Source organism: Oratosquilla oratoria, chromosome 5, assembly GCF_046742065.1.
Source record: "Oratosquilla oratoria isolate Oo_2021 chromosome 5, ASM4674206v1, whole genome shotgun sequence".
Classification (NCBI taxonomy): domain Eukaryota; kingdom Metazoa; phylum Arthropoda; class Malacostraca; order Stomatopoda; family Squillidae; genus Oratosquilla; species Oratosquilla oratoria.
The window spans coordinates 65,525,684-65,543,183 of record NC_134781.1 but is presented as its reverse complement, the minus strand read 5'-3'; the positions used below and the strand labels follow the sequence as shown (position 1 = coordinate 65,543,183).

General features: G+C 37.4%; 1 protein-coding gene across 2 annotated transcripts in view; it reads right to left on the bottom strand.

Annotated features, from left to right (window-relative positions):
• LOC143025518 (RCC1 and BTB domain-containing protein 1-like) overlaps positions 1 to 14,332 on the bottom strand; it is a 40,862-nt gene extending 26,530 nt beyond the window's left edge. For both annotated transcript variants that reach the window (XM_076185302.1, XM_076185303.1), the window contains exons 1-7: positions 13,899 to 14,332; positions 11,325 to 11,474; positions 8,108 to 8,319; positions 7,619 to 7,777; positions 6,701 to 6,808; positions 3,261 to 3,492; positions 808 to 965 (exon numbers count right to left, since the gene is read on the bottom strand). In XM_076185302.1, the coding sequence (XP_076041417.1) occupies positions 808 to 965; positions 3,261 to 3,492; positions 6,701 to 6,808; positions 7,619 to 7,777; positions 8,108 to 8,319; positions 11,325 to 11,474; positions 13,899 to 13,977 (1,098 nt within the window). In that variant the 5' untranslated portion in view covers positions 13,978 to 14,332. The remainder of the gene's footprint in view (positions 1 to 807; positions 966 to 3,260; positions 3,493 to 6,700; positions 6,809 to 7,618; positions 7,778 to 8,107; positions 8,320 to 11,324; positions 11,475 to 13,898) is intronic.
• Between the last annotated feature and the right edge of the window lie 3,168 nt (positions 14,333 to 17,500).

Here is a 17,500-nt window from a genome sequence, read left to right as displayed (position 1 = left end):
TCCAAATTTCTCACTTTATCCATTCTTGTATTAAATACTTCATCTTAAACCTTCAGTCTTTCTTTTCACCCCCCTTATATTCCAAAGGACCAGAAACAAGTCCAATTACTTCAGTTCTGCTTGGAGTCTTCCTCCCAGGCCCTCTTTTGCCTTCACTATTCGCAGAAGAAACTAAAACTGAGGGGAGTTTCCAGTCCCCTCACTCCATCCCATTTAGTCACCTATGACATCTATGGGAACATGATGGTAACTTTCTTATCTTCCACCACAAGAGCACAGAAAAATAAATAGGTGGAGACTTAGGAATGGTAAAAGATCAATTCAAGGGGAATATCTATCTATTTACATACCAAGGGTTTTTCCCTCTTACACAGGGGGTAGCCAAGGGGAATAGCAATAGAAAAAAAAAAGCAGCTAAACATTCCTCTACAGGAGGAAATTAGTCTGACATAGATGAATGGTGTATATATTTGGTCCATGGGTGCCTCTAGAGTTCCTAAAGTATTATTGAAAAATAATGGTAACAATATAATATCTGTGATTTAAACATATCAAGACTTTAAAGTATTAACATTCTATCTTTTCTGTGTAAACTATTGTTCTTTTAATATTCAATTATTGATGGTAAAACATTGCAATATAAAATGCATACCAAAATTTGCATGAACATAATACTGACTCTAATTATACTTCATTCCAAAACAGTTCTACTGAATTTACTTTTATTGCACATTACACCCTAAATATAGTATAGAACTCAGAAAAAGGCACCAATAAAATCAAAACTCTTACTCTTCAGAACCTCACCTCATCATCCAATGCCAGAGCCATAGCTTGCGCTAAGGATGATTGCGTTGTCATTGTAACATGGAAAGGCTCAAAGGTGACTGCTGGGCAGCCCCAGTATGCAAAGACTTCATGTAAACTTGTATATGGCGTTTCCAAGGGAGTGACTACACAATGACCTGTACAGTAACATTACAATATAAAGCTTACTTGTTGTTACTTTAAAAAATCTGAAGGAAAGATTACATAAGATACAAACTTATAAATACATGAACTATGATACATTTCACATTGTTCAGTAAAGGGGATCAGAAAGTATACAATTTTGTAGACAAAATTAAAGAAAATAAAGTCTAGAGAGAAGTTACAGGTAGGTTGAATAGATTAAACAATATTTTTTTCCCAACTATACATCATTATTTACAAATATAGGTGGCTAAGTGAGAGGATCATCCTCACTTCTTTCAGCTTACACCATCTGAAAATTACACCTTTCTTTCCCAGCAATACTGCCAGTTCAACCCTGATATACCCCTCTTATGGAAGAAAGTCTTTGATTCAGTCTACATGCTTTTTTGTGTTATCCTCGGCAATTGCAAGTATTATTTCAAACTATGTGTTCTTGTCATTATCTGCACTTCATGTATATTGATTCTTTGCCAAATAAATTTATTATTATTATTATTATCTTTATTTGTTTAATATCTTGAGCAAAAGCTTTCATGGTTTCATTTATTCTATCCAGCCTTGGTCATATTATAACTTATATATACCATGGGCTTTTACCCCCCTTACAAGGGAGGTAGCTAAAATCAAAAGGCACAATTCCACTCCCACCCACTCTATTCCCATTCACCACCTCTCCCTCCCTCCCTCTTTTCCTGGCTCCTCCTGGATGACGGGTCATCCCTGCATCTTGCCCATTGCCCTGGGTCAGAAGTAATGCTGCAAGACACAGAACATCCACAGCAAGGTTGCTTCATTTAATCTGTGACCCCCCCACCTCTCTGCCCCCTCATGCAGAGAAAGAGAGGACAGGGTCAAATTCCTTTGGGATGCATCAAAATATCATTCACACATAACCACTCCCTGACCTCCCCCATCCCCCACCCACTTTCTTTCATACATCACAGCATATTATAACAAATATGAGTAGATATCCCTGATGGTTTCATGAATTAAGTGATACCAGGAGCAAGAAAAGGATAGATCAATCAATCTGTTCCCTCAGTCCTCTTTTGTACGACCTGTGGCCCCCAAGAAACTGGCTGTGGCCACTGCTTCAGCTCCTAAGTCACTTGAAGAGATTTTGTATTGCTGCCTGTGGTGATTGTAGGACAGTGTAGTATTGAGTGATCTGTGCTGTATTAACTTAAGACAGTTTCTGTGTCACTGACTTATCATAACAGGATGCGAGCAGCAGTTGCCAGTTACTAGTTTTAATTATGTAAGATGGTGGAGTATATACAGTTAAAGTTAATAGAGATCTTGAGCCTGGTCCAGAAAGCAGTTTTTATGCACATTTAGACAGAGGTGTGGGTATAACAAAGGTTTTGAAGATGGGTGGCAGGGAGATAGTTTTCACTGATGTCCACTTTGTAGGACCACCCATCATTAGTCCCTGGAAGTGGTGGTATGATAACTTTCTTTAGAGCAGTGAAAAGTGTATTAAGAATGTGGGGAAAAAATGGCAGTAGATATATCATTAGGGGATGAGTGAATATCAAGAGGCCATAGCAAAAACACTTGATAAAAATGTTTGGAAGAGGTCTGCAATGACATTTTCAAAAACTCAAAGAACAACCACCCAAATAAGCAACATAAATAAGCACAGTTTAATAATGGGAGACACATGACACAGGACCATAGGCAAAGTTCCCATCCTATATATTACAATTTGGCAAATTACTTATATACATTTGCAACACAGTAGTACACTATTTCTTCCTAATGACATCTATGGAAGGGTTTGGAGACCACTGCCAATTGCCATAGAGTAGCTACTTTCAGGTAAGAAAAATTCAAGGCAACAACGGACTGACCAATAACCAATTAATGACGTGAAGGGTATGACTTTCTTCACCCAAACTTGTTATCACTGGCCTACTCCTATCAACCCTTTCTTCCATCCATGTAACTGTCTAGTATTACAATATCTAGATAACATATGGGTCATATCCAAAGAAATCTTACACCCGGTAATATAATAGATACACATACGAGACAAAATAAAAGACAGTAAAATCTCAGAGTAAAAAAAGGTGTAAAATTTAAGTTCACATTTGGGCAAAGTAAATGTTGCAGCATTCATACGATGAACTGTAAAACCCATTGACAGAGCAAAGAAACACTATAGAATAATATTCTGTATATCACAACCATGGTCTGTTTCTCTTTAGCCTTTCTTTTCTTTGACATTGATTTTTAGTTTATTGAGTTCGTACACCAAATCATGCTACATCTTGACTACTTACCTCTACTTTGGCCCCACATGTACACTTTTGAGCTCTGCGTCATGGCAGCGGAGAGATTGCAGTAATGTGTAGCAGCAATGTCAACAATGCGCTCAATATCCTGAGCTACTCGGACCGGTGCTGCCTGATTTGCCTTGTTACCTGTGCCAAGCTGACCATAACTGTTGGAGCCCCATGCCCACAGGCCTCCTTCATCACTCAGTGCTAAAGTGTGCGAGTATCCACATACAATCTGAAGAAAAATACACATGGGCACACACACATTTTTATATATATATATATATATATATATATATATATATATTAATATATTTTTATATATATATATATATATATATACATATATATATATACATATATATATATACATACATATATATACATACATATATATACATACATATATATACATACATATATATATACACACACACACATACTATTTTTCATTGTAAATTAATGAAATGCAACAGGCACATACTATTTTTCATTGTAAATTAATGAAATGCGACAGGGGAGAAAATGGCTTATAACATAAAATTAATTTTCAATGGAAATGAGCCAGTCTAAACACACATTTAATCTAATTAGTCACTTCTGAGTCATTTGCTATAGTTTCAGAAGTAATTTCTCTAGCATTCCACTACTTATATTCACAACATTGTCTCCAAGAATTTATGTGATCATTTCTCCACCTGACAACTTGACGAAAGGATTTTTCCAATATATCTCAATCAAATCACTTTTATATATGTTTTGACTTGGCCACCCACCTTATAAGGGGGATAGGGCTTTTTTATATTTGTATGTATGGATTATGAATTGCCTCTACATTTTTCCTCCCATCCCTCTCCATACGCTTTTTAATCATCATTTTATGGTTTAAGAAACATCTCTTAAACAAAGTGCATCTATGCTGTAAATACTATGGGTGAAATGTATCCATCAAAGGCAAGCAAACAGTTTAGTTAGGCTAACACTTCCATGACCAATCTTGTCACTCAATTCTTCATTAAGGTAAATTAAGAAAAGTCTATTTACCTATAAACCAAGGGCTTTTTCCCTTTGTATATGGGAGGTAGCCAAGTCAAAGGGCAAATACCCACTCCCACCCATTCCATTCCCATCCACCACCCTTTCCCCCCTCTCATCTTAGCTCCTCATGGATGATATGTCATACCTCTATCCCACCCACTGCCCTGGATCAGAAGCAATGCAGCAAGACATAGCACATACACAGCAAGGCGATGCCCTCCCCCTCAGTCCCCTCATGAAGAAAAAGAGAAGACAGGAAAAAATCCCTTTGAGCTATGTCAAAATATCATTTACATAACCACTCCCTATCCCTTCCTTACATCTCAGTATCACCTACACACAGCTATTCTCCTCTCGCCCCTATCTCCTGCTTTCTCCCTTTCTTACTCAACAGGCATTCCTCTCTTGCTCAATATCCCTTTCACCTTATCTATCTCATCCTCTGCTGTCCCCTCAAGTACTCCCTCCACCTCTGCCTTCCACACCTCTTTTACTAACCTTTCTTTACTCATTATTTCCATGTGTCCAAACTGACCAAATATTTTTCATCAGCCCTATATTTCACTTCCTTTTCCACCCCATCTCTCTTTCTATCTCTTCATCTCTTCACTTCTCACTCTATCCAGCCTTGCAACCCCTACCATAATGCTCAGACATTTAATCTCAAACACATTTAAACTTTTCCTCTCTGCCTCTCTTAACCTCTTCAATAAGAGTCAAATTCTCACACACAGCAAAAGATGACTGATGTACAACAATTCAGTGATGCATCACAATATTCACGTTATAAAATATAAAGTTGGAGCTTTATTATTTGTTCTCTTTCACTCTGAATATATAACTAGAGAAAATGTGACAAGCCAGTTTACAGAATATGGGGGTCTTTTAGCTACAAAATGAATATAATCAAGATGCCAACATCTTCTATCCACTTGTGCCTCATGACGCCTATGTTGGCATCCTCGCATGGAAGAGGTTAAATTCTAGGCCTCTGCCCTATACAGTCATCAGCACAATCACCCCTTCATATTGTCTCCTCTTTGCATCCATTCCCAAATGCTTATTTCTCATAGCACTTTTTAATCTCCCAAGGCATTTACTTGTTTCTCTCAACATACAATTTATTTCCACCGCCACTCCTCTCTTTCCCACAACATGACCCCAAATACCTAAAACTATCCACTTCCTCCAGCCTCTCTCCTTTAAGACTTACTTCCAACTCACTGCCATCCTCTCCCCTTGTACATCCCATCACCTTACTCTTACTGACATTTGCCTTCAACTTTCTCCTATAGCATACCCTCTCTAATTCTGTCACTAACTCCCTTAACCCCCCCCCCCCTTTGACTCTGCCATAAGCACAGTGTCATCAACAAACAACAACTGGCTCACCTCCCACTTTTTTTTTTTCTACTGAGAAAAGTATCAGAAAATTAATAAATCAGCCTTTTCCATGTAACCTGGAAGCCTTATCTAAGAGGGTATGATTCACCATTGTCTTGGATCATGTACTGGACTCATGTTTGACAACTATTACCCTTCTGGATGTCTAGTTGAAATCAGTTTTCTGAACAAATTAATCTTGTTTTTTAGAACTATGATTCATGAACTGGATAGCAAGCTTGAACATGAAAAATTGTTTACCTTTGTTCAAAAGTTAAAATTATGCAGCTTAAAAAGGAAAACAACACTTTGACAGAATAAAGGATCAAGACAAATGAGGAAAAGATAGGTGAACTGATGGAGGTTCAAGAAGGCTGGTTTTTCAACCAACAGAAGGAAGCATCTAACTTCAGAGAGGTCTTGAAATGACAGGAAAAAAATAAGAACAAAATAAAGTTGAAGATGTGGTGGTTATTGAAAAAAAATCACAAGGATGTAATGGAAAGTCCAGTTGTGTCACTGTTGCTGGCTGAAAAGAGGAACACATAATTTCCTGAAAGAAAAGTTGGAAACACGAGCTGTGGAGTGCTAGAGAAATCACTCCCACTTTTATGGGAAACGACTCACAAGTGAATGATCTGATCAAAGACATGTTTAGGCTAGGTTGACACAAGAGGGATGGCTCATGTCTACCTCCATTAAAAACCAAGTTCAAGTCACAAGACACAGCAAATGAAATACCTGGTTTTGGAAGTTAGCAAGTAGTAACACGTTAAGGGATATTTACATCAGGAGAGATGTTACTTAGGACAAATGGACAAAGATAAGTAAACTTGTATTTAACACCATGGATATAAACAAGAGGACAGAAAGAGTAAAAACAGTAGTTTTTCTGGAGAGTTCTAAATCAGGTATGGTGATGGATTACATTCATCTAGCTTGAAAATAAATCATTATCTGAAGGTTAACAAACTGTTTTGTGCTTAATAACGTTATAACAAAACAATAGACAGACACATTACCTTGGTGATTACCAAGCCTTCAAGTGCTGCTACTCTGCAAGGGTTATGTTGATTGACACTATTTCCAAGGCCCAATTGTCCATTGCTATTGTATCCCCATCCATAAACCTGTAGGTGTAAAAAAGAATTATTCTATCTACAGAAGTGCAATTCTTGTAGCTCTCTCTTTCTCTCTTCATACTGTATAAGAAATGAGGTGGTAAGGAGGCAAGTGGGAGTGGAAAAGGAGTTGGAAGATAGACGAAAGAACACTAAGGTGGTTTGGGCACACAAAGAATGAAGAAAGACTAGTAAAACGAGTGTGGAAAACAGAGGTGGATGGAACGACATTGAAGGGAAGACCATGAATAAGATGGATGGATGGGGTGAAGGGGGCTTTGAGTAAAATGGGGAAGGTCTGTTGAGCAGAATGCAAGAATGGTTGGGAATGGAATATAAACTGATGTAACCCAAAGTGATTTCTCATCTTCTCTATTTTCACTTGAGGAGACAAGGAAGAAGGGTCACCATACAAATGAAATAGCTCCCCTGCTGTGGATAAGCTATGTTTTGCTGCATTGCTTTTGACCTGGGCAGTGGCCAGGAGACAGGGATGACCCTTTATCCACAAGGAGCTGTGATGAGAGGGAAACAAAAGGGTGGTGGATGGGAGTGAAATTGGTATGGGTGGGTGCATGCACTGGTTGGCTACCTCACTTGTAAGGGGGAAAAAGGCCTGTGGTATATAGATAGATTTTTATATAAATATAATTTTCATTATTTTCTTCTCTTACATTTTCATATTCCAATTACACAAGCAATCTTATCCATTAATACAGGACTATATAGCAACAAGTCAACAATAGCAAATCTGGAAATATGACAAGTTTATAAACATAAAAAAATATATACAACCATCATAATTCACCATTCCCTTACCTCTCCATTATCCATTACAGCCATAGATGAGGTCTGACCACAAGCAATGTCAACGACCCTCCGACTGGAGAGACTTGCTATAACTTTCCGAGGTGTTGGTTGATTGGTTGTAGTGCCAGATCCCACTTGCCCATAATTGTTCTGTCCCCATGCTAAGACCTACCAAGCAATTATGATGAGGTTATCACAGAGTAGTAAATATGAAATCTTATTAGACCAATTATTTTCCATCTGGCAAAATCGCTATGTCACAGTCTCCTTTACATCTACCCTTTACCAGTGAAAGAATACGAGTGACATGATCCTTGGCTAGAGCTGTTATTATAATATTTATGCCCAAGGCCACACATAACACATAGTAATCCAAAATAACCAAATCTCAAGAACAAAAAGGGTGCCAAGTCAAAAGTATACCAACTTAAGGAGAGAAAAAAAAAGGGCATCAATGAGAGACCACTCACTAATAATACAACAATAGATGACACTTACCTCCCCTTCTTCAGTTAGAGCTAAGGAATGGTGTGATCCAGCTGCAACTCTAGTAACTTTTTTGTTGTGCAGGTGAGTGGTTACTAGGTATGGAGTCAATCCCTGGTTTGTTGAGCCATTACCTAATTGACAATTTCCATTGTGCCCCCAAGAGTACAGTTCTCCATTTTCTGTGTAGGCTAAAACATGTGGCCCACTACCATACGCAATGCCTGAGAAAACCCAAAATAAAATTAGAGCACACCAATATGAACTATGCTTTAACACCACCACCATGCTGCATTGAACAATGTTTACTTTGACAAATTCAGTAAAATAAATGATCTGGTAGTTCCTACGGTAGAATTTATGAGTTTTTTCATAATCTCTTCACCCATATGGTGAAAGGCCGATATAATATTCAGCATCAACAAAGTACTCCCCACAACCTTACTGATATGTACATCTAATGATAGGTTGTCTTTTATCAATACTCCCCTATTCTGCCTTTAGAATGGATTCAGTTTCCAAGGAACAGTTTAAAGTTGGTCTTTTTGAGTTTTTGTCCATTTCCAATACTTTGCATTTTATATATACATACATATACCAAGGGCTTTTTCCCCCTTACAAGGGAAGTAGCCAAAAAATAAAAGGCATAAAAATCATTCCCACCCATTCCACTCCACTCCCCTCCACCCTTCCTATCATTTTGGCACCTCCTGGATGACAGGTCATCCCTGTATCTTATCCACTGCCCTGGGTCAGAAGTAATGTTGCTAATTTTCCATTCTTGGCTCAATGTAAATAGTGCATAAATCTTATTGTAAAAGATGACAGTCCTCCTCATTCTTCACTTTTCTCGTGATCTTTGCATCATCTACAAACATGTTAGCATAGCTTACTGTACCATCCATTGTCAATCACATAGATAAGAAAACATTATAGGTGCTAGCACTGAGCCTTGTAGTACTTTGTTGGTTAATACCATCCAACCTGATGCTTTATCCTTTATTACTGTCTTCATGTACCTGTCCTTCAGAAAAAGATTTAATCCATTTGAATAATTTACCTCCTATCCTTCAATGTGGTACAATTTCCACACAAGTGAACTGTGTAATACTTTATTAAAAAGATTTTCTAAATCAAGGTACACACAGTCCACCCAGCCCTCCCTTTCTTGCAGTAATCAATCTCCCTCTCTTGGAGCACATCAATCACTCTCAAATAAAAACTTCATAGGCTTGACACACATGACCTTTCAGACTATCAAAATATTCATCTATTTCAAGATTTTTAACCCACTGACCTTTCACAATCCTTTTAAGCAATTTCACTAGTGTGCTGGTCAGATATATTGGACAGAATTTCCTTTTATTCCAACTTTGTGAATTATTACTACATTAGCCCTTTTCCAATCCTGTAGCACTATTCCTTCTTTTAATGAACAAAGAATGAGACTATCAACAATAAAAGATGATAAAAGATTGAGCTCTTCCCTAACTCCTACATTTACATTTTCTAAAACCAAATTACTGCTTACCTCTCCTTCCTCCTCTATAAAACTACTTTCCTTTGTCACCCCTCTTTCTAGGAAACCTATATCCTCTGTGAAGATAGTTTGAAATCTTTCACTCAATATTTTTGCCTAAACAAAGGCCTCCTTAAAAATATCACCTCCCATTATTAGTTTAATGATTGCTTTCCTGTGTTTCAATTTCCCATTGATGAACCTGTAAAAGTTTTGGTTCATCTTTGTATCTATCTAGTCTATGCAGATTCTTGCATATTCATTTCTAGCTCGTTTGTAAGCTGCCTTTGTTCTAATATCTTTTCTATTTCTCCATTTATTCCAAGCCACATCTTTGGCTTTTTAACTATCTCACACCTTTTACGGTACCATTCTTGTTTCAACTTCTTCTTTCCACTAATCTTTGGCACATGTTTGTTCACTCCTTGGCTCTATTGCCCCTATCTACAAAGGATTACACAGGCAGAGCATGCCGACATGAGACCTTTTGGTCCATAACTAGGTCGGATAAAAAAATATATACATATTAAAATAATGATAAATGATAAACAGATATTTATAATTTACAATAATAAATAAATGAATAATAAAAAATAAAGATATGTAATAATAAATAAATAAAAAATAAACGACAGGCATTACAGTATAGTTTTTAAGTGTTTATCTAAATGAATCTTAAAACTCCAAACTGTACTACATTGCACTACTGTCTCTGCAGGAAGTTTATTCCATTCATTTACTACACAACTGTCAAAGTTGTTTCTACCCATTTCCATATCAAATCTACTTCCTGACAGTTTGAGTCCATTATTTATTGTCTGATTCACATTCAGTGTAAAAATTTCATCACTATTGATGTCAATTCCCTTTAGAATCTTAAAGACCTGTACCAAATCACCTAAGTCTAAGCTTTTTTAGGGAAAATAGATTCATATGTTTTAGTTGATTTTTGTATGATTTACTTCTGATGTTTGGAATCAGTTTTGTGGCTTGCCATTGTACTTTTTCCAATCTGTCAATGTCTTTAATGAGAGTCAGTGACCATACAGAACCAGCATATTCCAAATAAGGACAAACTAATGATTTATAGAGCTTGTTAATGACAGACATACTTTTAAAATCAAAAGTTCACCCAATCAGCCCTAGAATACTATTCATTTGTTACATGATCACTTTTTCCTTTATGAGCAAAGGAATTTCAAAGAGTAAATGATATATGGCTCTTTATATAGATGTTCTGTTGGGGTGCTGGGGGAACGATATAGCAAGGGTATACCAGCTTTTGCTATTGGGCCCTGATATGGAGATGCTGTCTTCCTGCATTGTTTTTTACCTGAGCAGTAGGTAGGGGACAGGGATGCCCCTTCATCCATAAGGAGAAATGATAGAAAGAAGAAAAGTGGGTATGAGATGAGTAACGAGTTGGTATATGATTTAATTAGGCCACCCCTCTTATATAGGAAAGAGGGCCCTTTGGTGTAGGTATACACATTTCTTAATTCTTCCATGACCTTTGCATCATCTATAAACATGTTCACATGTTTTGTTATAGCTTCCATAATGTCATCTTTATATATCAATTATTGTATGTGTATGAACTACTGTAATCAGTGCCAGAAAAGGTTATTACACTCATAACCCCATAATTTTGTCTATACTCATACCTGACCATTAACATAACCATACTATGGTATAACAGGTATAACTTACCTTTTACCTTCTTCTGACTGAGGGGTTCAATTTTGCGAGGCTCCATGGTGCTGTTGAGATCACCAACTCCTAAGCAGCCAGCTGTGTTAAAGCCAACTCCATATACATCATCATCTTTAGTGACCATAATAGCCTCATTTGCCATATTTCCTGCAAAGAAATCGCAAGTTTAATGACATGCTAAAGCCAATATTTTGTTTTAGAGCACTAGTCATCTGCAAGCTAATTAGGAGCAAGCAGACTGCTCATTTATTTAATTCTCACAGTGAAGTGACAAACTTGTGTGAAAAACAGGGACCAACACCTTTTAGCTACTTCCCAAACACCACCAAAACTGACTTCCTGATCATCTTAAACTGGATGCAGAGGTCTAATTTGAGTTGGACTAAGACACCTCACAGGGTTAGCCTAACATTTTTCTCCCTTAAATTAATCATTTTTAAATCTTTCTTTCGATGGTTTTTGTTTTGTTTTTCCTTTCAGTTTAAATGTTGCTGGAAAGTGGCACTATTGCTTAGGTTCACTCCTAGGCACTTCACATGGTCTTTTGGAGTGATTTTCTGACCCTGTGCACAGCTTGGTTGTTTCCCTTATTATATAGCCTCATGGTATCATATAAATATTTGTAAAATGGTCTGGATGTGATGGGTCATTTTCTGTGGAGAAGTTTTGAGGGTTCTCAACTATCTAGTAAGTCATCTGAGCGTTTAAATGTTGTTGGAAGGTGGCATCATTATTTAGATCGACTCAAGAGCACTTCACAAAGTCTTCTGAAGCGATTCCTTGACCTTAACCCATACGCAACTTGATTGTTTCCTTTTGTATCAGTTGTCACAGTATCAAATGAATACTTGCTTACTTACTTGGTTTACTTGGAGAAGTTTTGAGGTCAGTCCTCACAGCCGTAGTGATCTACTGCTGCTGCCAGTCCTGCTGTCCCTCCTCACAAGGACCAGTTGGTCTGTTATAGTGTTTGATGACAACCTACTGATGGCAGTATAGCCTGGCACTGGGGGCTCGTCTGGCACCTTCCATAGAAACCTGTCCAGAACACGCTTGAAGCTGTCCACCAAGCATTCGGTTCTCTCTCTCACTTCTCTTGGGAGAGCGTTGAATATTTTTGGACCCTTGAGACCTAGACTGAATGCCAGTAAGGTCTTAAGCCTCTCTGAGGCTCTTGGTGGGAGAGTTTGTTTCTCACACTTGCATTCCGTGCCTTACACTGTGATACAGCTTGATTGTTGAGGGCGTGGTGTCAGGAACAAGGCCCTCCAGAATTTTCCATGTATAGATGGCCCTATACCTTTCCTCCTTTGTTGGGAGTAGAGTCCCAGTGCTTCCAAGCGATCCCAATAGTTGAGATCCTTCGTCCCTCTGATGTGCCTGGTGTAATTTCTTTGGACAACCTCAAGCTTCTGGATGTCTCCATGTTTATGTGGTGACCAGAGTTGGCTACAGTAGTCCAGGATCGATTGAATTAGTGCCTTCCAAAGGGTAAGCATTACCTTTGCCTCTCTTGAGGAGACAGTCCTTAGTACCCAGCCGGCCATCCCGTGCTCTTTTCACTGTGGCAAGTGGCATCATCACCTTGATAAATACCCAGACATTTTACATGGGCTTTGGGTGTGATTTTCATTCCTCTTTCCATGTGCAGTTCAGTGTTATCTTTAATGTCTTGGTTGGTGCCATATCTCATGACCTCAAACTTCTCTTCATTGAACTGCATATTGCAATCATTTTCTGTGGAGAAGTTTTGAGGGTTCTTATCTGTCTAGTAAGCTATCCGAGTGTAGAGTACCCTTTTAAATTGGTCCGAGAGGATATGACCTTTCTAGATTAGTAGCCATGATGCCTTACAATGATTTCAATGAGGCTATCCATGATTTTGTTTTTGATAAGTCTTGTAATATGTGTAAAATTATATAGGTTCCTTGACACACTGAGAATGATCCAGTTTTCTTCTCTTGATTGTTGCTCTCTATACAATTTTTGTTCCTGGTATTACATACTGGTTAGGTTAAGACTAGTTAGATTAAGGTAAAAGATGCATTTTTCTGATAATTTTTTTTAGGATTTGAATACTTCTGCCATTTTATTCAAAATTACTCACTTTACTTGTTTCACCCAAATTTCCATTTCCCAATATGATCCCCTCCCAGATTGTTGGGGTAAGGAGAGGGGGATACAAAACAAGTGATTTCCAACAGAAATGAATGCAAGAATCATTCATTCAAGTAAGAAAGAGAATTATATAGAGGACATATATTTTTTTTAAAAGAAAAAAGCCTACATGGCATTTTGCTTTGTTTGCTTTTCCTACCCAAAATTCTGGCTTGCTGACACAGTCCTCAACATTGTATGATTGTTGGGGTAGAGGGAGGTAGGTATGGCATGTCACCATGCACAAGCAAATCCCAATGGAAAACAACATTGAACATTATATTATTCATCCAAACCAGCATGAACTCTGATGGAAGTATAGGTTTTCATAAGTAACTAACCTACAGGGTGGTTTCTGAATTTATACATATTGCACTTCACTTTGGGAAAAAATATATTGATAATATCACTTACCATATACACAGGCCATCTTCACCTTCTCTACAAACTCAGGTTTTAGAAGGCTAAACGTTGGCCATTTGCTGAGATCCATGATTACAGTGTCTATTCCCACGGAGAAACGGTCATTAAATGCAATATGGTCAGGTAATTAAGAAATCTAATACTAAAACAAACACAAATTTGGGGACGAGATTTACACACACACTTGCTCTTTTCCTTTTACATGCGAGCACAATTTTATCTAAACTGTGAATTACTCAATATTTCATCTTAACAACATTTCATCCTCTCTTTCTAGTCTTCTGTCCTTCATTACTATAAAAAGATCACCAAAACAAGCTTAGTGAGTTTTGTATTTAGTGTCAGGACCCGTTCACACCACTTTCTAGACAAAAGTGACATTTCTGTATTGTTTTTATCTGCGCAGACGTCCTGTGCTGATTAGTTTCACCGGGGTGTATGCGAAACATTGTTTTGACCAACCTACCTCGCTATATGAAATAAACTATTATCATCATCATGCAAGAACTTTTGTTTCATATAATAAAAAATAATTAGTATTAAGCGTTGTACTAAAAGATATTTCACTCGTATATGATTTTATTTCGATCACATCAGGAGCGATAAAGAAATACACAAATAAACTGATAAATTCTTATTACAATATGTGTACATCATAATTGTCTATGAGTCTGTGTTTCATCCGAAAGAGGGGTGGGGTGTTCCATTTAGGTTGTGATCACACTGCACACAAAGGATACAATTATCAAATCACGAGTAGGACCCTATGAGGTAAGAGATAATTACAATTTGCTAGGTTAAATAGACCTCTCCCGTTTTGTTTCGTTTTTTTGTTTTTTTACTTCAGGACGAGAGATGCCTTACTTATAGATTTTTATTTATGCTAGAAAAATGTATTATGTGGCTATGAAACGTGTATTATCTTACGCAAGATATTGCGCATACTTACTGTATCCTGATAATGTGCGTTCAAGTGCAGTTCTTAATATAATTATACAAATAATATTTGTACTAGGATTTTGTGTGTTCAGCTTAAATTTATATCCTCCAAACGATAAGAGCGAATAGTTATATAGTACTGTACTTCCAAACGAAAGGCGGGTAAGCTGAAATTAGATCGGAATAAATAGAGGGCTTTAGTTTATGTTAAAGATGAAAAAGAGAGACATTCGCCGTAATGTGTATAACGAAATGGCTAGACTGGCTCAGCGAAACGTGACCATGAAAAAGGTTGCCAGATAAACGGGAAGCTTCTTTCATCCCCGAAGAACTAAAAATAAGGAAAAGGTAGGTCCAATTAAATCCGATGAGGCTGTCTTGATAGATTCAGAGGGGGGAAATGAGCAAGGCGTTTGATAAACATTTGCTCTCAGTATTTACAAAAGAGAGAATAGTTCTGGTACCTTAGTGCGACCAGATCTTTAGTGGGGATGAGGGAAGTATAGCATCAGCATAAGCAAGGGAGAAATAACAAAACATAATGATGGACTCTAAGGCCACAAAATAGCCGGGTCTAGATGAAAAAAATCCGAAAGTGCTAAAAGTATGTAAATTTGAAATCTGCAACCAGTTAACGGAAGTATCAAAAGTCGGTAGACATTGGATTGGTACTTATTTCTTCGAGGCAGAGAAACGTTGTTCCCGTATTTAAAAATGGTGATAAATATTCTATACACAGTTACAAGCCAGTCAGTTTGACGCCGGTTATGGGTAATGGCTAATTGAAGCAGGGCTCACATCGAGAGACAGAATTTTATCAGTGACTCAACATTGGTTCACCAAGGGTAGGTCATGTGAAACTAATATTCTATCATTTTACATTGATGGCTACAATAATAGTTACGATGTTATTTACCTTGACTTTAACAAAACGTTCATCAGAGACTACCAAAGTGTCAAAGCCCATGCCATGGGAGGAAAAGTGTTTGAATGATTTAGACTCTAAATCATTCAAACACCGCTGGTGACCCGCTGTTTTCTGTTATTAATCCATGCTCTAAATTTTAGGGCATGGATTAATAACAGAAAACAGCGGGTCACCATTAACGGTGTAAAATCCAAATGGGGGAGTGTTACTAGCGGAGTTCCATAGGGTTCAGTTTTGGGTCCCTTATTGTTCATTATATAAATATATATATATATATATATATATATATATATATATATACATATATACATATGCATATATAAACGACTTGGGCAATAATATTATTAGTGATATTAGTAAGTTTTATAGACACGGTAAAGGAAACTTGGACTGGAGGTGAAGCTTTATTCCTGACGTTTCGTCTAACGACTTTCTCAAAGGAATGAGCATACTAGAAACATACAGAGATTATAAACCCGCCTTATGTTTCTAGTATGCTCATTCCTTTGAGAAAGTCGTTAGACGAAACGTCAGGAATAAAGCTTCACCTCCAGTCCAAGTTTCCTTTACCGTGTCTATACAACTTGTTCACATGGATTTTCATCTGTCTTCATACGGTAATTAGTAAGTTTGCAGACAACACAAAAATAGGACGCTACATTCTCCTCCCTCCCTCCCTCCCTGTGTGCCTGCCAAGTGACGTCGGTGACCGTGGAACGCCATTCATTTCTTTCCTTAGCCAGCCTGACAAGATCTACAACCCTCCATTCATCACAGATGTGTTTCAACAATATGCTCATAAACTTTCTGCCTTCTTCTCGCTCTGGTCCTTTCCAATTTCCTCAGCAAGCATTCTCTTTTTAATACATATCCTCTCAATATAGATAGTTTAGATGAAACATGTGGAAGACGAGGACTAAAGATGAATAAAATATATGGGAGTGAGGAAAAGAAAAGATAGATTGAGAGTAGGAATAACGCCATATTAGGTCAGGGGAAGTCGCCGGGATACTGTAGGATGATCTTAACCTATTAACTGCTTGGTGAAATGGCAAATGAACTTCATTATCTCAAAGTGTAATGAATTAAACATAGGTTTACACAACCCAGAAAGCAGGTATAGCTTAGATAACACCTTTTTAAAGAAAAACATAATATGAGAAAGACTTGGGATGCTAGTGACTCCTGACCTTAAATCCAGGAAACAATGCATTAACGCCAGGAATAGAACTAACAATGGATTAAGGTTTATTGCTAGTACGGATACAAACAAAGGTGTAGATGTAGTTATCAAACTCTATCTGAAGATAGACACATCCTTGACTATGTGGCATAATTTTGGTCTCCGTCCTATAGAATGGATATAGATTCACTAGAGTCAGTAGGGAATGACCAAAATTATACGAGAGGCACGAAAAGGTTTCTACTTCATAATGGCGATGAGGGTCATTTCTCTGGATTTAGTGGGTACGAAAGAAGACTCTTCAGTAGAGTTATAGAGTAGAGAGAGACATGAAAAATATGAACGAATCATGGAAGCGGGAAACTATCGATCTATGGAAGACAAATAAAGAAGTAAACAAGGAAGTGAGTGACTTAAAAAGTAAACACGGAATAGAATAAGAGTTAAGTGCACTAAAAAATAACTGACCTAGTTAGAATGTAAAAACGAAAGGTTGAAAAATAATGAAAACACAAATAACGAGACCACACACAAACACACACA